At 38.5% G+C, this 24,770-nt stretch overlaps 1 protein-coding gene across 3 annotated transcripts in view; it reads left to right on the top strand.

Moving 5' to 3' along the window:
• Positions 1–24,770, top strand: part of ATRN (attractin) — a 184,325-nt gene that overhangs the window by 45,154 nt on the left and 114,401 nt on the right. For all 3 annotated transcript variants that reach the window (XM_053573893.1, XM_053573894.1, XM_053573895.1), the window contains exons 2-3: positions 19,866–19,949; positions 23,929–24,042. In XM_053573893.1, coding sequence (XP_053429868.1) covers positions 19,866–19,949; positions 23,929–24,042 — 198 coding nt within the window. The remainder of the gene's footprint in view (positions 1–19,865; positions 19,950–23,928; positions 24,043–24,770) is intronic.

Genomic DNA, 24,770 nt, shown 5'->3' with positions numbered 1-24,770 from the left:
CTTTGTACATGTTATTATGCTGTATAGATGAATATTACTGATTGATTATTCTCAGAGGGTGCTGCTCTTTTATGAAAATGAAAATTATTTTTCTCTGCTTTCAGTAATCAGTGTTTTATTTAATGTTTGTTCTTTTTGTTTGTTTTTGTTTGACAGAGTCTAACTCTGTCACCCTTGGTAGAGTGCCATGATACCCACCCTTGGTAGTTTGCTCACAGCAACCTCAAACTCCTGGGCTCTTGCCTCAGCCTCCTGAGTAGCTGGAACTACAGGTGCCTGCTACAATACCCAGCTAGTTTTTTGTTTGTTTGTTTGTTTTTAAGAGACTGGGTCTTGCTTTTGCTCAGGCTGGTCTTGAATTCGTGAGCTCAAGTAATTCTCCTGCCTTGGCTTCCCAGAGTGCTAGGATTATAGGCGTGAGCCAGCTTGCCCAGCCTATTTCTGTATTTATAAAATTTAAATATGGCTTGTTATGGAATTCTGTTTCCAATGTTGATATGTACGTACACATGATCATATAGCTACTTTTTTCATAAATGAGTATAAATAAAATAGTATTTAAAAACCACAAAAATGTGAAACCACTTGATACTAAAGATGATAATATTTAAATGAAGGCAAAGCATCATCTAAATAGAAGTAAAATTTCTACACTTCAACTCAAATAAAATACTTTTATCTAACCAATTATTTGCACTCCATTTTGTTAGATAATCCAAAATGTTCCTTATATAGTTTTTCCCCTCTAGTATGGGATACAGGCTAGAGTTAGGTATTGCATCTAGTTTTCAAGTCTCTTGAACCTGCTTTATTTATTTATTTATTTATTTATACAGGATTCTTTTGCCTCAGCCTCCCAAGTAGCTGGGACTACAGGCACCCGCCACAACGCCCATTTTTTGGGTTGCAGTTGTCATTGTTGGTTAGTAGGCCTGGGCTGGGCTCGAATCTGCCAGCTTTGGTGTATGTGGCTGGCACCCCAATCACTGAGCTACGGGCGCCAAGCGTCTATAACCTGCTTTAATCTAGAACAGAAGTCAACAAGCCTTTTTCATACAGGGCTAGATAGTAAATATTTTTGGCTCTGTCTCTGTTGCAACTAACTATTCACCTCTGCTGTTGTAAGAAGCAACCATTGGGGGGGGGAAGAAGCAACCATTGACAATAAGTATGTGAAAGGGCATAGCTATGTTTCAATAAAATTTTATCTGCATAAGCAAGCATTGGCCTGATTTGGTCTGATGACTAGTTTGTCAACCCCCGATTTAGAACATTTTTACTGTTTTTTTTTTTTTTTTTTTTGAGACAGAGCCTCAAGCTGTCACCCTGGGTAGAGTGCCTTTGCATCACAGCTCACAGCAACCTCCAACTCCTGGGCTTAAGTGATTCTCTTGCCTCTGCCTCCCAAGTAGCTGGGACTACAGGTGCCCGCCACAACGCCCGGCTATTTTTGGTTGAAGCTGTCATTGTTTGGCTGGGCTTAGGGTGGATAGGGTGGATTCGAACCTGCCAACTCAGGTGTATGTGGCTGGTGCCTTAGCTGCTTGAGCCACAGGTTCCGAGCCTTTTTTTTTTTTTTTTAAATTAAATCATAGCTGTGTACATTAATGTGATCATGGGGCACCATACACTGGTTTTATAGACAATTTGACATATTTTCATCACATTGGTTAACATAGCCTTCCTGGCATTTTCTTAGTTATTGTATTAAGACATTTATATTCTACATTTACTAAGTTTCATATGTACCCTTGTAAAATGCACCGTAGGTGTAATCCCACCAATTACCCTCCCTCTGCCCATCCTCCCCCCCTTTTTTTTTTAATGATACTGACTTTCTTTTTTTTTTTTTTTTTTTGTATAGAGACAGAGTGTCACTTTATGGCCCTTGGTAGAGTGCCGTGGCCTCACACAGCTCACAGCAACCTCCAACTCCTGGACTTAAGCGATTCTCTTGCCTCAGCCTCCCGAGTAGCTGGGACTACAGGCGCCCGCCACAACGCCCGGCTATTTTTGGTTGCAGTTTGGCCGGGGCCGGGTTTGAACCCGCCACCCTCAGTATGTGGGGCCGGCGCCTTACCGACTGAGCCACTGGCGCCGCCGATACTGATTTTCTTTTCTCATTATCTACCCCCTCTTTTAATCCAGCTCCTTATTTTGTTTGTTTTCTTACCATTAGATTCAAGTTTTATCTCTTTGACCAGATTACCGCATAGATGAAAGGTTTTTCTCTGAGTATCAACATGATGCCTCTCTGTCTCATAATTTTAATGTTGATTCTTGTTCTCCTGTGTAAGGTCTTTTCCTGTTTTTCCACTATAAATCACTGTTTTTCCCCCATCCCTTGGAAATCAATAGGCAATCCCTGGGGCGATACTTCAGGAACGTGTACATATTCTGCTGCTTGTCACAATTTCCTCCCTTTTTTTTTTTTTGGAGATAGAGTCTCATTTTGTCGCCCTTGGTAGAGTGCTGTGGCATAACAGGCACTGTTGACAAACTACAGCTCACAGCAACCTCAAACTCTTGGCCTTAAGTGATCTTTTTGCCTCAGCCTCCCAAGTAGCTGGGACTACAGGTGCCCACCACAGCACCTGGCCATTTTTAGAGACAGAGTCTCGTTTTTCCTCAGGCTGGGCTCAAACTTCTGAGCTCAGGCAGTCTACCCACCTGTCCTCCCAGAGTGCTAGGACTACGGGTTTGGGCCACACAGCACCCAGCCCTTTTCTCTGCTTTCTAACATCCACTTGTGTTGGCAAAAGTTATTTTCATACTTTTTAGTAGTTTATGGAACAAAAAGATTTGAAAACACTTGGTCTAATTGACATATAGGGAACATTATACAGTGCAGTTACTGTGCACTTCTAAATATTCATCAAAGAGAAACCACCTGAGAAGTTTGAAAATATTTTGAGCTGAATGACAGTGAAAGTATCATCTGTCAAAACTTGAGGTACAGCTAATGCCATGCTGAGAATGAAAGTTGCAGCTTTAAGTGAGTACATTAAAAAAAGAAGAAAGATTGAAAATCAGTGGTCTGAGTTTTCAACTCAAAGTAGAAAAAGCACTACATAATGTACTCAAAGTTAAGGAAAGGACACAACAAAGATAAGAGAAATTAATTGACTGTAAAGCAGGCGTTCAACATAGATGATTAACAAAGGCAAACATTAGAAAAGATAAACTGCTGGGGAGATTGATAAAGGGAAAGAGAAAACCAATTACTGATGTCAATAATGATTAAAAAGAGGACATCTAGATTTTACAGACACTGACAAAATTATAGGAGTATATTATTTATAACTATATTCCAATAAATGTAAAAAATTTAGATGAAATGGCAAATTCCTAAAAAACTCAGCTTACTAAATAATAAAACTCCAGGCCTGGATAGCTTCACCAGTCAGTTCTTCCCGACTTTTATAGCATCAATCTTAGGTTGACTCTTCTAGAGCATAGGAAAGGAGGTGATGGCTCCGCACCCATAGCTAAGTAGTTAGGGTGGCAGCCACATAAACTGGGGGCTGGCGGGTTTGAACTCAGACTGGGCCTGCTAAACAACAATGGGAATAACAAAAAATAGCCAGGTGTTGTGGCTGGTGCTGGTAGTTCCAGCTACTTGGGAGGCTGAGTCAAGGGGATTGCTTAAGCCCAAGGGTTTGAGGTTGCTGTGAGCTGTGACGCCATGGCATTTTGCCGAGGGCGACATAGTGAGACTGTGTCTCTAAAAAAGAAAAGAGGTGAAACTCTTTTCTTGTTTTTATACAGCGAACGTAATTTTGTTATCAAAACCTGAAAGAAAAGGAAATAGCAGGTTTATAAGGTATAACTTACGAACACAGATGGAAAAATCTAAACAAGAGTATTTGTAGTTTGTATCTTTAGTGAAAAATGAAAAGAATCATGATCAAGTGGGTTTATTTGAGAAATTTGAGGTTGATTTAGTATTTGAAAATCAATATCACCCACAACATTAACAGAACAGACCAAGTGGTCATTTCAGTAGATGCATGATTTTTAAAAATAGAATTCAGTACCCATTCATGATAAAAACCTTTGGCAAACTAAAAATGGAAAGAGACTTTGCTAATCTGGTCAAGGCTTGTACCAAGAATTTAGGGTAAATAAATATTATAATGTATGGTGAAATATGGAAAGTTTTTTCTCTGTGATTGGAAACAGGGCAGGGGTACTTACCAGTCTTCTTTAGTATCATAAGGGAGGTTTTTTTTTTTTGTTGTTTTTTTGTTTTTGGTGTTGGTTAAAAAGGTATATAATTGGTAGTAAAGGCTTTGAGACAATGTGAGATCATTATCTGGTGAATTATGTAGAGAAGCAGGCTAGAGCATTCTCAGAGATTGGAAGGAGTGGATCGATTTATTAAAGTGAACTGAGAAGAAGCTGCCAATGAATTCAGAGGGGAGGGTTTTGGAAACCAAATGTAGAAAGTATTTTAAGAAAGAGAGAGTTATTTGCTATTTCAAATGCTGTGGAAAGGAAGGGAGGAAGGGGTCTGAGAATTCTTGATCTAAATAAAAAGATTTCAGACAGGGTAGACATTAAAGCCTAGTTAGAATGGGTTAAGAGATTAGGTGAGAATGTTGAGTCAGTTAGAGGGGACAACCCTCAAGATTTTTGATATAAAAGGGAGAAGAGAAGTAGGAAGTAGCCTGGGTAGAACATGAAATGAAGGGATTTTGTTTTTTAAGAGACTCATCCAATAGCTTTTCTGTAAATTGGTTCAGTGCAAGGTAAAAGTATTGGGTGGGTGTCAGAATTAAGCTTGTTCTGGTGATGACCTTGATTGGGTGGAGTTTAAGAATTCTGGTCTGGGTAGATAGTATGACTCTATATGAGTTTAAACAGTTTGTCCATTGTAATAACCAGAGCAGAAGCATTTAGTAGTGGCAAGAAAATATAGTTCTCTCCTGATTTTTAAAAAAATCTTTCTGCAACTATTCACTTAATGCCATTAGAATGCCAGGCACACTTTTAGGCACTGAAAGTAGTGAACAGAACAGACAAAGATCTGTTCTGTCATGAAGTACCTTCCGTTGCCATCAGGCTGTGGGGCCCTATCCGAAACTGTTGGATGTGCATACTATTATGATCCTTCTAGGCAGTGAGAACTGCTGTGAGACCTGGTGTGCAGCTGGGCCAGTGAAGCAAGGGACAAGGACCGTGAAGATGCAGATCCTGGAAGATGTGACATTGCAGCTAAGGAATGTAGTAGGTCTTCCTGACCTTCACAGAGCCAGTATGCAAAGTCTGACAGTTAACTTCGTGAACTCATTCTAGAAAAAGTGCTGCATCCCTCATTGCTGAACATCACTACAGTCACCTTTGAAGTACTCCACTTGGGAAGCTATGCACTGATGCCAGTGCCCAGTCCACATTTCAAAACAATTTTGGAACTCTTTTTTTCTTTCTTTTTTTTTTTGTAGAGGCAGAGTCTTGCTTTATCGCCCTCAGTAGAGTGTTGTGGCGTCACACAGCTCACAGCAACCTGCAGCTCCTGGGTAGGCGATTCTCTTGCCTCAGCTTTCCGAGTAGCTGGGACTATAGGTGTCCGCCACAACACCCAGCTATTTTTTTGTTGCAGTTTGGCCAGTGGCTGGGCTTGAACCCACCACCCTCGGTATATGGTGCCAGCGCCCTACCCACTGAGCCATAGGTGCCGCCCAGTTTTGGAACTCTTTTCTCTGGAATGGCCATCAGAGCTATCATTATATATTATCTCTTGAATGTCCATCAGAGCCATCAGAGCTATATTATATATTATCTCTTGAGTCTTCCTTTCAATATTTCCTTAATCTTTGGATAAAGAAAAAGGTCATTGGAGGCCAGATCAGGTGAATAGGGAGGGTGTTCCAATACAGTTATTTGTTTACTGGTTAAAAACTCCCTCACAGATAGTGCCTGTAAGCTGCTGCATTGTCGTGATGTTGAGAGCCATGAGTTGTTGGTGAAAAGTTCAGATTTTCTTTTTTTTTTTTCAATTTATTTTATTTTATTTTTAAATCATAGCTGTGTACATTAATGCGATCATGGGGTACCATACACTGGTTTTATAGACCATTTGACATACTTTCATCACACTGATTAAAATAACCTTCCTGGCATTTTCTTGGTTATTGTGTTAAGATATTTATATTCTACATTTAGTAAGTTTCACATGTACCCTTGTAAGATGCACCATAGGTGTGATCCCACCAGTCACCCTCCCTCTGCCCATCTTCCCCTCCCTGCCCTCCCTCTTCCCCTTCCCCCTATTCTTAGGTTATAACTGGGTTATAGCTTTCATATGAAAGCCATAAATTAGTTTCATAGTAGGGATGAGTACATTGGATACTTTTTCTTCCATTCTTGAGATACTTTACTAAGAAGAATATGTTCCAGCTCCATCCATGTAAACATGAAAGAGGTAAAGTCTCCATCTTTCTTTAAGGCTGCATAATATTCCATGGTGTACATATACCACAATTTATTAATCCATTTGTGGCTCGATGGGCACTTGGCCTTTTTCCATGACTTAGCAATTATGAATTGGGCTGCAATAAACATTCTGGTACATATCTTTGTTATAATGTGATTTTTGGTCTTCTGGGTATATACCTAGTAAAGGAATTATAGGATTGAATGGCAGATCTAGTTTTAGATCTCTAAGTGTTCTCCAAACATCTTTCCAAAAGGAATATATTAATTTGCATTCCCACCACCAGTGTAGCAGTGTTCCCTTTTCTCCACATCCATACCAACATCTCTGGTCTTGGGATTTTGTGATATGGGCTAATCTTACTGGAGTTAGATGATATCTCAAAGTAGTTTTGATTTGTATTTCTCTGATGATTAAGGATGATGAGCATTTTTTCATATGTCTGTAGGCCGTGTGCCTGTCTTCTTCAGAGAAGTTTCTCTTCAAGTCCCTTGCCCAGCCTGTGATGGGATCACTTGTTCTTTTCTTGCTAATATGTTTGAGTTCTTTGTAGATTCTGGTTATTAAACCTTTGTCGGAGACATAACCTGCAAATATCTTTTCCCATTCTGAGGGCTGTCTACTTGCTTTACTTACTGTGTTCTTGGCTGTTCAGAAGCTTTTTAGTTTGATCAGGTCCCAGTAGTGTATTTTTGAAGCTGCTTCAATTGCCTGGGGGGTCCTCCTCATAAAATATTCACCCAGACCAATTTCTTCAAGAGTTTTCCCTGCACTGTCTTCTAGTATTTTTATAGTTTCATGTCTTAAGTTTAAATCTTTTATCCAGTGAGAGTCTATCTTAGTTAATGGTGAAAGGTGTGGGTCCAGTTTCAGTCTTCTACAGGTCGCCAGCCAGTTCACCCAGCACCATTTGTTAAATAGGGAATCTTTTCCCCACTGAATGTTTTTAATTGGCTTGTCAAAGATCAAATAACGGTAAGTAGCTGGGTTCATCTCTTGGTTCTCTATTCTGTTCCAGACATCTACCTCTCTGTTTTTGTGCCAGTGCCATGCTGTTTTGATCACTATTAATTTATAGTATAGTCTGAGGTCTGATAGCGTGATTCCTCCTGCTTTGTTTTTATTTCTGAATAATGTCTTGGCTATTCAAGGTTTGTTGCTGATTCCATATAAAATGAAGTATTATTTTTTCAAGATCTTTAAAGTATGACAGTGGAGCTTTAATAGGGATTGCATTAAAATTGTATATTGCTTTGGGTGGTATGGACATTTTAACAATGTTGATTCTTCCCAGCCATGAGCATGGTGTGTTTTTCCATTTGTGAACATTTTCAGCTATTTGCTTTCTTAGAGTTTCATAGTTCTCTTTATAGAGATCTTTCACGTCCTTTGTTAGATAAACTCCCAAATATTTCATCTTCGTTGGCACTACTGTGAATGGAATAGAGTCCTTAACTGTTTTTTCAGCTTGACTGTTGTTGGTATATATATAAAGGCTACCAATTTATGAATGTTGATTTTGTAAACTGAGACATTGCTGTATTCCTTGATCACTTCTACGGGTTTTGTAGTAGAATCCCTGGTGTTTTCCTGATATACAATCATATCATCTGCGAAGAGCAAAAGCTTGATCTCTTGTGACCATATATCGATACCCTTGATCGCCTTTTCTTCCCTAATTGCGATGGCTAAAACTTCCATTACAATGTTAAAGAGCAGTGGAGACAATGGGCAACCTTGTCTGGTTCCTGATCTGAGTGGAAATGATTTCAATTTAACTCTATTCAATACGATATTGGCTGTGGGTTTGCTGTAGATGGCCTCTATCAGTTTAAGAAATGTGCCTTCTATATCAATTTTCTTTCTTTTCTTTTCTTTTTTTTTTTTTTGTAGAGACAGAGTCTCACTTTACTGCCTGCAGTAGAGTGCCATGATGTCACAGGACTCACAGCAACCTCTAGCTCTTGGGCTTCAGCGATTCTCCTGTCTCAGCCTCCCGAGCAGCTGGGACTACAGGCGCCCGCCACAAGGCCCGGCTATTTTTTGGTTGCAGTTCAGCCGGGGGTAGGGTTTGAACCTGCCAACCTCGGTATATGGGGCTGGCGCCCTACTCACTGAGCCACAGGCGCCACCCTATACCAATTTTCTTAAGTGTTCTGATCATGAAGGGATGCTGGATATTATCAAAAGCTTTTTCTGCATCAATTGAAAGAATCATATGGTCTTTGTTTTTTAATTTGTTTATGTGCTGAATTATATTTATACATTTATGTATATTGAACCAGCCTTGAGGCCCTGAGATAAAACCGACTTGGTCATGATGTACAATTTGTTTGATGTATTGCTGGATTCTGTTTGTTAGGATCTTGTTGAATATTTTTGCATCTATATTCATTAGTGATATTGGTCTATAATTTTCTTTTCTTGTTGGGTCTTTTCCTGGTTTGGGGATCAGGGTGACGTTTGCTTCATAGAACATGTTGGGTATTCTTCCTTCTTTTTCTATATTTTGGAACAGGTTGAGTAATATAGGTACTAGTTCCTCTTTAAAGGTTTGGTAGAAGCCATCTGGTCCCGGGCTTTTCTTTTTAGGGAGATTTTGTATGGTTGATGCTATTTCAGAACTTGATGTAGGCCTGTTCAACATTTGCACTTGATTCTGGCTAAGTCTTGGAAGGTGATGTGCTTCCAAGTGTTGGTCAGTTTCCTTCAGATTTTCATATTTCTGAGAATAAAGTTTCTTGTAATATTCATTAAGGATTTTTTGAATCTGAGGAGTCTGTTGTTATTTCGTCTTTGTCATTTCTGATTGATGAAATTAGAGATTTTACTCTTTTTTTTCCTGGTTAGGTTAGCCAAAGGTTTATCTGTTTTATTGACCTTTTCAAAAAAACAACCTTTTGATTTATTGATCTGTTGTATAATTCTTTTGTTTTCAATTTCATTTAATTCTGCTCTAACTTTGGTTATTTCTTTTCTTCTACTGAGTTTGGAGTTGGAATATTCTTCCTTTTCCAGTTGCTTGAGATGTCCCATTAAGTTGTTAACTTCCTCTCTTTCCATTCTCTTGAAGGCTTGCAGTGCTATAAATTTCCCTCTTAGGACTGCCTTTGCAGTATCCCAGAGGTTCTGATAATTCGTGTCTTCATTGTCGTTTTGTTCCCCCAAATTTGGCAATATCCTTCTTAATCTCATCTATGACCCAGCTATCATTCACCATAAGGTTATTTAACTTCCATGTTTTTGTATGAGTATGCAGATTCCTGTTGTTACTGAGTTCAACTTTTATTCCATGGTGGTCCTAGAAGATGCATGGAATAATTTCTATTCCTTTAAATTTACTGAGGTTAGACTTGTGACCTAAGATGTGATCGATTTTGCAGTATATTCTGTGGACTGATGAGAAGTATGTATACTCAGTTTTGTTGGGATGAAATGTTCTGTAGATGTCTGCTAAGTCCAAATGTTGGATGATTAGGTTTAAATCTAAAATTTCTTTGCTCAGCTTCTTATTGGAGGATCTATCCAACACTGCCAAAGGAGTATTAAAATCTCTGACTGTTATGGAGCTGGAGGAAATCAAGTTGCTCATGTCTGTTAGAGTTTCTCTTATTAATTGAGGCGCATTCTGGTTGGGTGCATAAATATTAATAATTGAAATCTCATCATATTGAGTATTACCCTTAACAAATATGAAGTGACCATTCTTATCATTCCTTACTTTTGTTGGTTTAAAGCCCATTGTATCTGCAAATAGAATTGCAACACGTGCTTTTTTCTGATTACCATTTGCCTGAAATATGGATGACCATCCTTTCACTCTGAGTCTATATTTACCTTTTAAGGTAAGATGTGATTCTTGTATGCAGCAAATATCTGGCCTGAGTTTTTGTATCCAGTCAGCCAACCTGTGCCTCTTTAGAGGACAGTTTAAGCCATTCACATTAGTAGAGAATATTGATAAGTCTGGTAAAATTTTGGGTATCGAGTTTTTCGAAAGTCCAGGGGACAGACATTTTTAATCCTTTTGCCACTGTGGAAGTTGGAGTTTGATCAAAGGTTTCTGAGTGAGTTTACTTTTGTGGTAGAGGTTTTGGCTGGTCATTATTGAGGATAGGTCTGAGAATACCGAGAAGAGCTGGTTTGGTTATGGCAAATTTCTTCAACATGTGAATGTCATTAAAGTATTTAATTTCTCCATCATAAATGAAACTTTCTTTAGCTGGATACAGGATCCGGGGTTGAAAGTTATTTTGTTTTAGAAGATTAAAAGTCGATGACCACCCTCTTCTGGCTTGAAATAGTTCAGCAGAGAGATCTGCAGTCATTCTAATATTCTTCCCTTTATAGGTAATGGTTTTCTTACATCTGGCTGCTTCAGAATTTTCTCCTTCATATTAACTTTAGTGAAGTTAATTATGATGTACCTGGGGGATGTCTTATTCAGGTAGAGTCGTGCTAGGGTTCTGAAACTTTCTGCTATCTGAATTTCAGAATCTCTTGGCATGTCTGGAATATTCTCTTTCATAATTTCATGGAGAAAAGCCTCTGTGCCTTGCGGAGCTACTCACTTTCAGGAATTCCAATGAGGCGGATATTCGCCTTCTTCGAATTATGCCAGAGCTCTCTGAGAGAATGATCCGTTTTTGCTCTCCATTTTTCTTCCTCTTTGAGAGTTTGGGAGTGTTCAAAAGCTTTGTCTTCAATGTCAGAAATCCTTTCTTCTGCTTGCTCCACTCTGTTATTGAGGGATTCTACTGTATTTTTTCATATGTTTGAGGACTGCAAATTCTTGTTTCAAAGTGTCAAAATCTTTGGTGGTTTTGTCTTTAAATTCGTTGAATTCTTCAGACAACTTTTGAATTTCTCCTCAAATTTCTAATTCCAACTTTTTAATTGCTCCTCGAATTTCTAATTCCAAATTTTCCTCCAGTCTGTTAATCTTGTTTGCAATCCAAATTCTGAATTCGATTTCTGACATCTCAGCCATCTGTTTATGAATGGGATCTTCAGTTACATCTGCCATATCTTTCCTTGGGGGGGTTGATCTACTCTGATTATTCATGTTACCAGAGTTTTTCTGCTGTTTCCACCCCATGATTATTTTACACCGTTTGACTTTTCCCCTGGAGCTTTGCTGAGGACCCATACTGTGCTACGGCCTGAGAAACTGGGGACCTGTTTGGTGAGGTGGGTCTACGTGGCTCTGTCTTGTTTTCAGCTGGTCTCTGTCTGACCCTAGTGAAAGAAACAGTTACTCTGGGTTGAAGTCTCAGCTGTGGAGAAATACCAGCAATTAAGTCAACCCGCCCCCCACAGGCAACAATTGGAAAAGGAAAATCATACCTTCCTACAACCACATACCCATGGCACCACTTGGATAGTCCTCGGGTGACTGGCTCAGTTCAAAAGGTCCAAATCAGTTGTTTCAGTCAGCACCTGTCTCAGGTGGAAGAGTTTAAAAGGTCTCTGGCAACTAGATTGCAGGGATCTGTTGACAACTCAAATATGATTTGGTCCTGTTCTCTGTGAGGTCAGGAGGACCCACCCAGGAAATAAATTAGTCTGGGAAGGTTGATGCCTTCCTCCCCACCTTGCACCTCTGTTACACCCAGTTACTGATAACCCTGCAGGGCTGTGACCCAGTTGCCTCCAATGAGTAGATACTCCAGGGGTTTGCACCTGCCTGAATCACCAAGGAAATCTGTGTCTCTTTAGCCAGGCCGCTGCTCTCTGCCTCTATCTGTCAGGGGGAGGTAAGGCCTGACAACCTGACAGACGAGAACAACTTTGCAGAATTTGTTTCTGTCCCAGCTAAATTCCCCTGCAGAAGAGAAGGTGTGTTGAGTTCACAGAACCTGTGCTTCCCAGGCCCTGTCTTTGCTGCTGCTTTGTAGTTTGTAGCATGGTTAGCTGTCAGTTCTAGTCTCTTGCCCTCCTTTGTCTAGGCTTATGATCCCCTGGAGGCCAGGTGCATCTTAGGCTCAGTAAAGTGGTCCTCTGGGTCAGCCGTGCCCTGGGAGTCAGCCGGCACTGCGTGGTGCATTTTCTAGTTCCCATGCTCCACCCAGGCCTGTATCGCCTCAGGCAAACCCTTTACTCACAGGCCCTGCGTTTCTGTCCCAGATCTGTTCCGCCAGTGGTTGCCACCTGAGAAGATGCCCGGCCTCCTCTGGTTGCCAAGAGAGACAAGGGGTGTGACTCCAGAATATCCAGGGGTGAGCCCTATTGTTGGCAAAAACGGCTGCTGCTCTGCACCTTGGGGCACCACTGCTCCCGTGTGGTTCCCTCTCAGTCGACCATCCTCTCGTCACTCCCGTGCTGCAGAATCAGCACTTACCAGCAGCAGCCCAGGCCCTGTCCACACCCCTGGAGAAATCACCCAAGGATCTGGACTCCTGGGGGATAGGCCCCCAGACCTCAGAGTGAGTGTGGAGGGGAGTGCTGGGAGCTCAGAATTGCAGGTAGAGAATATATACAGTTTTACACAGTTTTATGCCTGGCAGGAGAGCGCCATGGCACCCTAGTAGGGGAAGTAGGTCCAGTTTTTAGAGGGTCTCTCCCGTGGATTATAATGGGAGGACTTTTGAACTCTGCTCTTTTTTTTATGGGGTACTCTGAGCCATTCTCATGCGGGAGGGGACTCCGTTGCTTGGTGATGGATTTTGTACCTTTTATTTGTATCCTTGGGGTTGCAGTTCACCTTAGCAGGGTTGATGTGTGTTCTTCAACCTTCTCTCTTTGCGCAGCTCTAATCCACCAGGCTACTTGCTAAATTTCTGTCCTTTAACTCTCCTTCTGGATGGGAGCCTCTGTGGAAAGCTGGCTTTAGTCAGCCATTTTGTCTCTGCCCCTAAAAGTTCAATTTTTTATCTCACCTTTTCACATAGCCTTTTCAGCACTTCCAAATAGTAAACTTTATTGACTGTTCCTCTATTTGGTACAAATTTATAATGAATAATCCCTCTCATAGCAAAAAAAGGTTAGCAGTGTTGTTTTCACTGTTGATTTGGTCTGATGGAACTTTTTTGGTCATGGAGAATTGGCTGGGTTCCATTGTCCACTTTGATGCTTTGTTTTAAGGTCCTATTGGTACATCCATGTTTCATCACCAATCACAACATGGCCCAAAACATTGTCTTGCTTCTCCAAAAGGTCTTGGTAAACTTTGACTCTCCTTTGCTTTTTTGTTTATGTGAATTACTTTGGGACCGTTTTTGCACATACCTTTCTCATGCCAAGATTTTCCTGTTTCTCTACTGATGTTAACTTGGTCTGCTATGCTCCTCACAGTCAGCTGTTGATTTTTACATACCATTAGATACATTTTTGCAATGTTTTCACTTCTGCTTGTTACTGGCTGCCCTGACAACTCTTCATCTCCTCAGAAAAACATTTAATCCATTTGTAAACTGCCATTTTCTTCCTGGCATTATTTGCATAAACTTGGACTAGCATGTCCCTGATTTCACTTCCAGTCTTGCCAAGTTTAACAAGAAATTTAATGTTTGTTTGTTGCTCTGATTCGGACTCCAGCATACTTGTGACAGCATGCAGCAGTGATAATGAACTCCACTCAGCAAGAAACCAACACACGTTGACATGAACACAGATGAGACATACTGATATACCTAGGTTATGAAAACTTACCAAATTGTTTATATACTGCTGCCAACATGTGTGCACAGTGGCAAGTTGGTGAACTTAACTGTCGGATCTCATATTGCTGACTGTTTGTTAGCTGTGTTTGGTGCTGGGGTTGTACTGGGAGACCTGAGAGCATAGAAGAATCCTGTAGGTGACCCCACAGCCGCTTTGATGGAACATATGGAGGTAGAGACTCATTGGCTTTCTGATTTTTAGTTAAACATCTAGAACATTTAAACAGGTTTAAGTGTACTTCAAACAACTTTCTGAGGCTTCTTAAGTCTACAATTTCCTAATTAGACAACTTAGCAAATGAATTAAAGGAGAGATGGTACAAGTACTTTTCAAAAGAACAAATGTATAAAAAGACACAAATCATGAGAGCAAGTAACTTAGAGGACAAATTTGAGATATCCAAAATTTGAATAATAGGACTTCCAGAAGGAGAAAAAGAAATGGAGGGTATCAACAAGCCATGTGAGAGAAAAAATTTCAGGTAAAAATCAATTTCTCATTTGAAAGCTATAGCAAGAGGGCAGTGGATTAGTATCTAGAGACTACCAAGAGAAAAATGACTTCTATCCAAGAATACTGTATCTGGGTGAGGTATTTGTGTTAGGGCAAAGGAAAGATATTTAGGGATATACAGGAATTCAGCATATACCACTCAAGTATCCTACTTGAGGAAAATGCTAACCAAATAAATGAAGCAGAGCAGAGACCATAAGATTGGGGAAGGTGAAGAGGAAAGTCAAGAGTGGTGAACCCCATACTTGTTTTTATATTTAAAAGTATATCTTGAAGAGGATGGTTAGGGATATATAAGTGCTAGATTAGAATGGACACTGTCATAAGGAAAAGTTTTGAGTAAGTACTGAGTTACTTCTTTACAGCAAAATATAGGAATTGGGGAGTTCTAGAGGGAAAAAAGTGCAAAAGGTCTCATGGAATAGAGTAGAGAAGAGAAGGGAAAGGAAGGGAGGATACAAGTATCCTAGAAGTCTCATTTATGGTTTGGGAATGGGAAAGGAGAAGGCTGGTAGGGTATTTCTGTGGGGGATATCTTGTTTGTAAATTTCTATAAAGGCAGAAATTTCAACAGTGAAACAGAGAAAGGAAAGGTAACCATTGATAAGTAGGATTTCAAGAATAACATTGAATGGGAATATTATCATACTAACAAAACAAGGAAGAAGAAAAAAGAGAAGACAAAGTATAAAATAAGTAACAAAATAGAGATGTGGGAGGAAGAAAATCAATAGTTTAGTCATATTAAATGTGAATAAGTTACATAGTCTCGTAACTGGAAAAATGGAGTGACTGTAAAAATCAAAGTAGATTTTAAGGCAAGGAATACTAACAGAGATTGAGACATTTCATAATGATGAAAGTGTAAATTCATCAAGAAGACAGAACAGTCCTACATTTGTAGGAATTTTATAACAGTTGTAAAACACATGAGGTAGAAATGGTTAGAAGTGAGAATATTCAAATCCATAATTATATTTGAAGATTTTAGTACTTTTCAATAGTTGATAAAACAAGTATACAGAAAAATAGGAAGAATGAAGAAGACTTGGGTAGCACTATCAATCAACTTGATATAGTTGGAATTTAGAGTACATTACACACGTCAACTGCAGATTATACATTCACGTGCCCTTAGAATATTCATTAAGGTAGATCATATGCTGGATCATAAAAAAACAAGTCTCTAAATATTTAAAAAGTATGAAACCATATAGGGTTTGTGCTGTAACCACAGTGGAATTACAATACCTGTAGAAATCAATAACATAACAATAACTAGAAAAATCTCCCAAATATTTGAAAAGAAGCAACATACCTCTGAATAGTCCAGAGGCCAAAGAATAAATAACAAGGGAAATTAGAAAACATTTTAAAATGAATAAAAGTGCAAACAGCCTGTTAAATTTGTAGAATGATATTAAAGCACTATTTAGAGAGGAATTTAAGTGTTTTTAGTAGAAAGGATAAACATTACCTAATTGTCCACTGTAAATAATCAGAAAAGAGCAAATTAGACCTAAAATAAGTAGAGGAATGAAATATGGAAGATAGGACTGGAAAACATTCAAATGGAAAAATAATGAAGAAACAATGAAAAGATCAATGACACTGATAACCCTTTAGTGAGGTTAATAAAAAAAAAAAAGTGATGATATTTCAGATTGTATATGAAACCAGCACATTATACTCCTTGATTGCACAAATGTACACAGCTATGATTTAGCAATAAGGAAAATAAATATAAAAGAAGATGATGCAAATTAGTAATATCAGGAGCAAAAGAGGGATTGTCGCTGCAGATCCTGTACCTATTCAGAGAAAACTAAGGGAACATCTTGAATGCTTTGTCAATAAATTTGACAGTTAAGATGAACTGTAAAAATTTTTTGAAAGACAAAAATTGTCAAAAGTGATAGAAGAAATAGAATATGTGAATAGCCCTGTATCAAGTAAATTGAATTAATGATTTAAAACCTTTATTTGGCCAGATGCAGTGGCTCATGCCTGTAATCCTAGCACGCTGGGAAGCCAAAGCAGGTGGTTTGCTTGAGCTAATTTTCTAAGTCCATTGCAGTCAGGCAAGAGAAGGAGATCAAAGGCATCCAGACCGGGGCAGAGGAGTTCAAACTCTCCCTCTTCGCAGCTGACATGATCTTACAGCTGGACAACCCCAGGGACTCAACTACAAAGCTCTTAGAAGTGATCAAGGAACATAGCAGCATCTTGGGTTACAAAATAAATACCCACAAATCAGTAGTAGCCTTCCTATACACCAACAATTATTAAGCTGAGAACAAAATGAAAGACTCTATCCCTTCTACATTAGCACCAAAGAAGATGAAATACCCGGCAATATATCTAACACAAGAAGTGAAATATCTCTCTAAAGAGAATTATGAAACTTTGTGAAAGGAAATAGCAGAAGATGTCAACAAATAGAAGAACATACCAAGTTCATGGCTGGGAAGAATCAACATCGATAAAATGTCCATACTACCCAAAGCAATCTATAGATTTAATGCAATCCCCATCAAAGCACCAATGTCATATTTTAAAGATCTTGAAAAAAATAGTACTTCGATTCATATGGAACCAGAAAAAAACCCAAATAGCAAATACAGTTCTTAGAAATAAAAACAATTCTGGAGGCATCATATTGCCAGACTTGAGGTTATATTACAAGGCTGTAGTGATCAAAATAGCATGGTACTGGCACAAAAATAGAGACACTGATCTATGGAATAGGATAGAGAATCAAGATGAACCCAGCCACATATTGTCATTTAATCTTTGATAAGCCTAACAAAAACATGCAATGGGGAAAAGAATTTTTTTTTTTTTTTTTTTTGTAGAGACAGAGTCTTACTTTATGGCCCTCGGTAGAGTGCCGTGGCCTAACACAGCTCACAGCAACCTCAAACTCCTGGGCTTAAGCGATTCACTTGCCTCAGCCTCCCGAGTAGCTGGGACTACAGGCGCCCGCCACGGGAAAAGAATTTTTAACAAAGGGTGGTGGGAGAACCATTTATCCATATGCAGCAGACTGAAACCTCTCACCATTGACAAAAATTGATTCTTGTTGGATAAAAGATTTAAATTTCAGACACAAAACAATAAGAATTGTAGAAGTGAGTGTGGGGAAAACACTTGAAGATATAGGTCTGGGAAAATTTATGAGGAAGATAGGCCCTCCCGCCAGCAATTGCAGCAACACCAAAAATAAATAACTGGGACTTGATCAAGCTAAAAAGTTTTTGCACAGCTTTTGCACAGCTAGGAGTACCACAAATAAAGCAAACAGCCTTCAGAATGGGAGAAGATTTTTACATCTTATGAATCTGGCAAAGACCTGATAACTAGAATCTACAAAGAACTCAAATTAAACAATAAGAAAAGTGCAAAACAACCCTCTCTGTAAGTGGGCAAGTGATTTGAACAGAAACTTGTCTGAAGATGACAGATGAATGGCCAACAAACATATGAAAAAATGCTCATCACCTTTACTCAGTAGAGAAATGCAAATCAAAACCACTCTAAGATATCACCTAACCCCAGCAAGATTAACCCACATCACAAAGTCCCAAAACACCAGATGCTGGTGTGGATGTGGAGATGAGGGAACACAACTACACTGCTGGTGGTATTGCAAACTAACATAGCCCTTTTAGGGAGAAGTACGGAGGAGAATCCTCAAAGATCTAAGTGTAGACCTTCCATTTGACCCTGCAATCTCATTACTAGGTATCTACCCAGAAGAACATAAATCATTTTACCACAAAGCCATTTGCACTAGAATGTTTATTGTGGCTCAATTCATAATTACCAAGTCATGGAAAGCAACCTGAGTGCCTATCAAACCCATGAATGGATCAACAAACTATATACCATGGAATATTATTCAGCCATTAAAAAAGCTGGAGACTTTACATCTTTTATGTTTAGCGGGATAGAGTTGAAATACATTCTTCTTTAGCAAAGTATCTCAAGAATGGAAAAATAGATATCCAGTGTACTCCATACTAATATGAAATCAATATATAAATAATTACTTGTTCCCTAGAACAATAAAACACTATTATAGTCCGGTTCGGGGGTAGAGGAAAGCGGGAAGGGAGGAGAGGACGTATGGCAGAAGGAGGGAGGGCATGTGGTGGGATCTCACCTACTGTGCACATTGTGAAGGTGTGTAACACGCCCCCTGGGTGAGGGGCTCTTCTACTAATGAAACTTCACCTTGGAAGTGAGAACAATGTAACCTAAATATTTGTACCCTCATATTAATTTGAATGAAGTTTTTTTTTAAAGTAAAAAAAAAAAAATGACTAGCTTGAGCAAGAGTGAGACCCTGTCTCTACTAAAAGTAGAAAAAGTATCTGGGCATTGTGGCTGGTGTCTGCAGTCCCAGCTACTGGGAAGGCTAAGGGAAAAAAAGGAAGCAGAAAAAACATCTAACAAAATGTATCAAGCATTTATGATAAAAATATTCAGCAAATTAGGGATAGAAGGAACCATCTTCAGTCTGATAAGAAACATTTACCAAACCCGACAGTTAACATGATACTTACTGGTGAAAATTTGAACTCTTTTCCTTTAACCTTGGGAACAAGGTAAAGTTGCCCACTCATGACTTCCATTCAACTTTGAATAGAAGTCCTAGCAGATGCACCCAGATTTGCAAAAGAAAGTAAAACTCTTTGCAGATGATGTGATTTGTAGAAAGAAAATAATAATCTGTAAAAAGCACCTGATGGAATTATTAATCAAATGTAACAAGATTGTAGGATACAAGATAAACTAATCATATTTCTGTTATTAGCAAGAAACAGTTGGAAAATAAAAGCAACATCAAGTAGCATTTAAAAAAGCATAAAATATTGTCTGAACTGTACTTTTCTTGTAACTATAACTGTGTTATCTTATTTTTTAAAAAGCAAACTCATATTTATAAATAGTTCTGGTGGCCATTTTCGTTATAAAGTATAACATTCCCTTCTCAGCTAGAAAGATTTAGGTATGGTGTTGTTCATTCTTTTGTTGTTTTTCTATCCTTTTTTAATGTGTGTGGTATTTGTTTTATCCAAATTTGTGCAGTGTGATTATATAATAACTATCCCGTCATTTTCTACTGATTATAGTGGGCTTGATTTATATTGTATTGAGAATTATAAATATTTTATTATGAAATGAATATATTAAGATATATGAAATTAATGTGACAGACTTAAAGTTTTCTTTTCAATTTATATTACAGACTAACTGGATCTTCTGGGTTTGTAACAGATGGACCTGGAAATTATAAATATAAAACGAAATGCACGTGGCTCATTGAAGGACAGTAAGTAGTATGGCTGGCTTAAGTTTGTTTTTTCTTTTTCTTTTTCTTTTTAGGATACAGCCCAGTGTAGCATAACTTTTTCCATAAGTGAAATTAACAGTCTATAGCATAAATTATTTAACCTTTTTGGATAACTTTTCATTTAACAAGGGAATTTGATTTTCTTATTTTTCTTAATCTTCATTGTTAATTTTAAAAAGTAGTCTGTTTATTTAATGCTGCAAAAGAATTGTGTATACCAGAAATTTGTATATTTTCAACTTTATTTATTTATTTTTTTGAGACATTGTCTCACTTTGTTGCCCTTGTTAAAGAGCTGTGGTATCATAGCTCACAGCAACTTCAAACTTCTGGGCCCAAATGATCCTCTTGCCTCAGCCTCCCAAGTAACCGGGACTATAGCTACCCACCACAATGCCTGGCTGTTTTCAGAAATGGAGTCTCGCTCTTACTGAGTCTGGTCTCGAACTTGTGAGCTCAGGCAATCCACCTGCCTCAGCTTCTCAGAGTGCTAGGATTATAGGCTTGAGCCATTGTGCCTGGCTGTTTTCAACTTTAATAATTTAAAAACCATTTATTTTAAATGGGTTGTTTAAAGCATTAGAAAATTACAATATTGGGCGGTGCCTGTGGCTCAAGGAGTAGGGCGCCAGTCCCGTATGCCGGAGGTGGCGGGTTCAAACCCAGCCCCGGCCAAAAAACCACAAAAAAAAAAAAAAAAAAAAAAAAGAAAGAAAATTACAATATTGTGTCATTTTTCTAATTACCTATTTTTATGGTGGCTTAGGAAAATTGGAATAACTATTTCCTGCCTAAATGACCATTCTTTGGACCAACTGTACCTCTCCAAGTATTGCCTTTTTCTCCCTGCCTTCATGGCAGGCCTTTAAAGCAGTATTTCTCAAACTTTTTGGTCCTAGGATTTCTTTACACTCTTAAACTTTGAGAATTTCAAAGAACTTTTGTTTATGTGGGTTGTACCTGCTTGTGTTTACCATATTAGAAATTAAAACTGAGAAATATTATTTATTAATTTATTAAAAACAACAGTTATAAACCTTCTGCATTAGCACAAATTATATTTTTATGAAAGAAAATCCTGTACTAAAAAAATTTGGGGGGAGAAGAGTGGCATTGTTTTACGTTCGTGGAAATCTCTTCAAAGTCTGGCTTAATAGAAGGCCCCTGGATTACCATTCTTCTGCATTCATTTTGTTGTGGTTATTGTGGTTGAAGTATGTCAGTAGAATTAGTTATAACTCGAAGTAAGTAGAAGAAGGGAAGAGATTTTAATAGTATAGTACTTAGTACATAGTCTTCTTTGATTTTATACCAAAACTTGACAAGTAAATTGCAGTGTGGAATCCATTGGTTTTCTTGTACTTTGAACGGACTGTTTACCCATCCATGACTTTGTAACATGTTATATAGGTAATTTGGAAAATATTGGTTCACTGAATTATTCAGATCTTCCACGGGTTAATGTATTTCATTATATAAAATTTAAAAATCACATTGGTTAATATCACTTATCAGTCTCATTAAAAAGTTCTAAGTATTAGGAAGTTATGCCTGGGTAGCAGATATAAATTTTCTAACACTCTACTTACTACTTGAAAATGGTTGGTATTTTATCTTTGGCAGCAAATAATATCAGTTGTTTTCTTTGAAGTGACAGGCTTGCTTTCGTTGTTTCCAGTAAAATGTCTGCCATATATCCAACTCTGAGTAAGCACAGTTTCTCAGTTGTTCTTTCAAGTAAACTTGGTAAATGCTATTTGGAGAAAAAGGGTGCCTAGCTTAGCTCATAACTTAAAACATTTTCAGAAGTTGTTTTCCTTGAGAGAATTGTACTTTTTTAGGAAGCAGAAGTGCTTTATGCTTACTTTCCATTTTGTCACACAGAATATTAAAAAGATGTTTATAGCCGGGCATTGTGGCGGGTGCCTGTAGTCCCAGCTGCTCGGGAGGCTGAGGCAAGAGAATCGCTTGAGCCCAGGAGTTGGAGGTTGCTGTGAGCTGTGTGAGGCCACGGCACTCTACCGAGGGCTATAAAGTGAGACTCTGTCTCTACAAAAAAAACAAAACAGAACAAAACAAACAAACAAAAAAAGATGTTTATTCATGGATCAGGATTTAATAAACAACAGTTTTTACTGCTTAATAAAGATATCCTTAAATTAAACTGGCATTTTTTCCTGCATTTTGAGAGTGAGTGTTAGTGAAGAGTAACAGTGATCACTAATACTGTTTGCTGCTACTGCCTTGGTTTGTTCTAAGACGTCAGCAGTTTCACCCACCATCACTCTTGTACTATTGGTAAATGCCAACAGCAAGAATATCTTTGATTTGATGTCTTAATATTACTGTGAATATAGTTTTGACCTCTTGGACCCCCACTAAAAGGGTCCCAGGGCCTCTTGCATTCTGAGAACTGCTGCTAGTCTAAGGAGTTCCGCCCTTGCCCTTCCTGCCCATTCACTCCCATCTGACGTCCTTTCCACTGTTGCTTCTGAATGTACTTTCTGCAGTTGCTGCTCCTCAGCCTAAGCAAAAGATTCAGCAAAATCTTTTTCTCTTTTTCTTTATTCCCTACATTTAGTCTGTCAGTAAATTCTGCCAGTTTTTCCTTTATATTATTTCCTAAATGTATCTACGGACTCCTTTTTACCACAACCTCTATTCCTGTAAGAACCACCATCCTCTCCTTTCTGGGCTCCTTTATTATCCTTGAAATTGGCCTCCTTTTGCTTTTGCCTCTTGCCCACCTCTCATTTACAGTTTTCTTACCATATCGCATTCCTTTCATGTCTTCACAATACTCATCACCATCTGAGTTAATATGTTTATGTATTTATTTAGTGGTTAACTTAGAGATAAATCAGTATGGAGCAGAGGAAAGGTCTATGCTGGAGCAGCGGATTGGAGTTAGGCATCAGCTGGGTACGAATGGTGTTGATAATTCTTAGAGCTTTTTGAATAGAGTGTTTGGGCTAAAGAGTTGAAGGAGTAAGTAGGATATGGGGCAATGGAGAAAGCAAAGTCTTCTGTGAGTTTCATTGTATTAAAAGGGAAAAGGGGGAGGGCAGATCTTTGATAGAGAAAGTTGGGATTTGAGGCTTTTTTGTTTTATTGTTGTTTTATAAAATATGGGATACTTAAGCAGATTTAAATATGGGTAGGAAAGTTCCAGATGAGAAGGTGATGTTAAGTATTTGAGAGATGGAAGGAGAGTAGGTAGGTTTATCTTTTTTGAAAAATGGGAATTTCAGGGAATTTTTCTAGGTGTGAGCATAAGCAGGGAGGTGGGACTGGATGGTTTAAACCGTTATTGACAGGTAGTAGCAGTTGTGGTGAGGAAGAGAGTTAGTGGAGGACTGTGGGCAGAATCAAAGTGCCATTTGTAGTTGGTGAGCAGAGACCAGTGCTGGAACTGGTCTGCCCAGTGGTAGGGCTTTCTCCAGTACAGTGTAGTTTTTTGTTATTTCTGGATTCAATCCTAGTCAAAGCAGATAACTGGTTTCCTGTAGACCAAGGCTTTTGCCAGCTAGTGCCCTGAGAATGCAGAGGGGCAGGCAAGTTTAGAGACTAGGAAAGTATGTTTGTGAAATGATGTAGAGTTGGAATCTTAAGTTGAATAAGGAAGTGCAAAAATGGAAGGGCTAATGGATTGGGTAAGAGACTGTTAATGAATGGCCTCTGGATGGACTGTAAGGCCCAAAGAGTCACGGACCACATCCGTTTTATTTCCATTTGTATGTTTAATGGTCTCTTATGCATAGAAGAGTGCTACATAAGTCTTTGACAAATCAAGGAATAAAGTGCTAAATAAATCTTTGACAAATCAAGAATACTGTTTAAATATTATTAATTTCTTCTCTCCCTGTAAATTCTTTTTTTAATCTCTTTATATTCGCAAATGTTTTTTGCTAGTTATGGTAATTATTTTATTAAAAATTACTTTTTTTGTTCTTTTCAGGCCAAATAGAATAATGAGACTTCGTTTCAATCATTTTGCTACAGAATGTAGTTGGGACCATTTATATGTTTATGATGGGGACTCAATTTATGCACCACTAGTTGCTGCCTTTAGGTAAGCTCAGTCATATAAGTACTAGTTCATCATTATTTGATTTCTAAATTTAAAGGTATATCCTCAATTGGATTCTTACTGGATTCACCTTTATCATCACTTAACACATTTATTTTGTGGAAAGAGTACTTGTGTGCTAGTCCAGGCTGGGTTTCTGTATCTACTGGGTAAGTTTCTGGGTGTGTTAGAGAAAAGGAAAGTTGACCTTTCCTTTCAGTTTCCTGATAGGTAAAATTGGGATAGTGCCATTAAGTTTACCTGTTCCTTGTGATGGTGGTGAAGTTTACATTTTCATATTTTGTGAGTATTATATTGAATGATATTGCTTTGAAAAATTTAAATTAGGAATCGTATCCGTCTTGTTTCTGTGTCCCTTATTGCATAGGTCTTTAGGAGTTGAAATCAAATATAATTGTATTTGTGTTTATATATATGGGTGAGGGAAACTTTCTGGAAGAATACACATAAAAGGAGCAGTGGTTACCTGCAGAGAATGAGGAGCATACCAGTTACATATTGTGAGTTGTTAATTTTTTTTTTTTTTTCCTTTGAGACAGGATCTTGGTCTATTGCCCAGGCTAGGCTATAGTGGCCTGAGCATGGCTTACTGTAACCTTGAACTCATGGGCTTAAATGAGCCTTATTTTTCCTCAGCCTCCTGAGTAGCTAGGACCACAGGTGTGGGCCACCAGGTCTGGCTAAATTTTTTTTGGTTGGGTAGGGGGTCT

This window comes from Nycticebus coucang, chromosome 21 (genome assembly GCF_027406575.1).
Source record: "Nycticebus coucang isolate mNycCou1 chromosome 21, mNycCou1.pri, whole genome shotgun sequence".
Taxonomy (NCBI): Eukaryota; Metazoa; Chordata; class Mammalia; order Primates; family Lorisidae; genus Nycticebus; species Nycticebus coucang.
The sequence above is the reverse complement of the archived record's forward strand: the minus strand, read 5'-3'. Positions and strand labels throughout refer to the sequence as shown.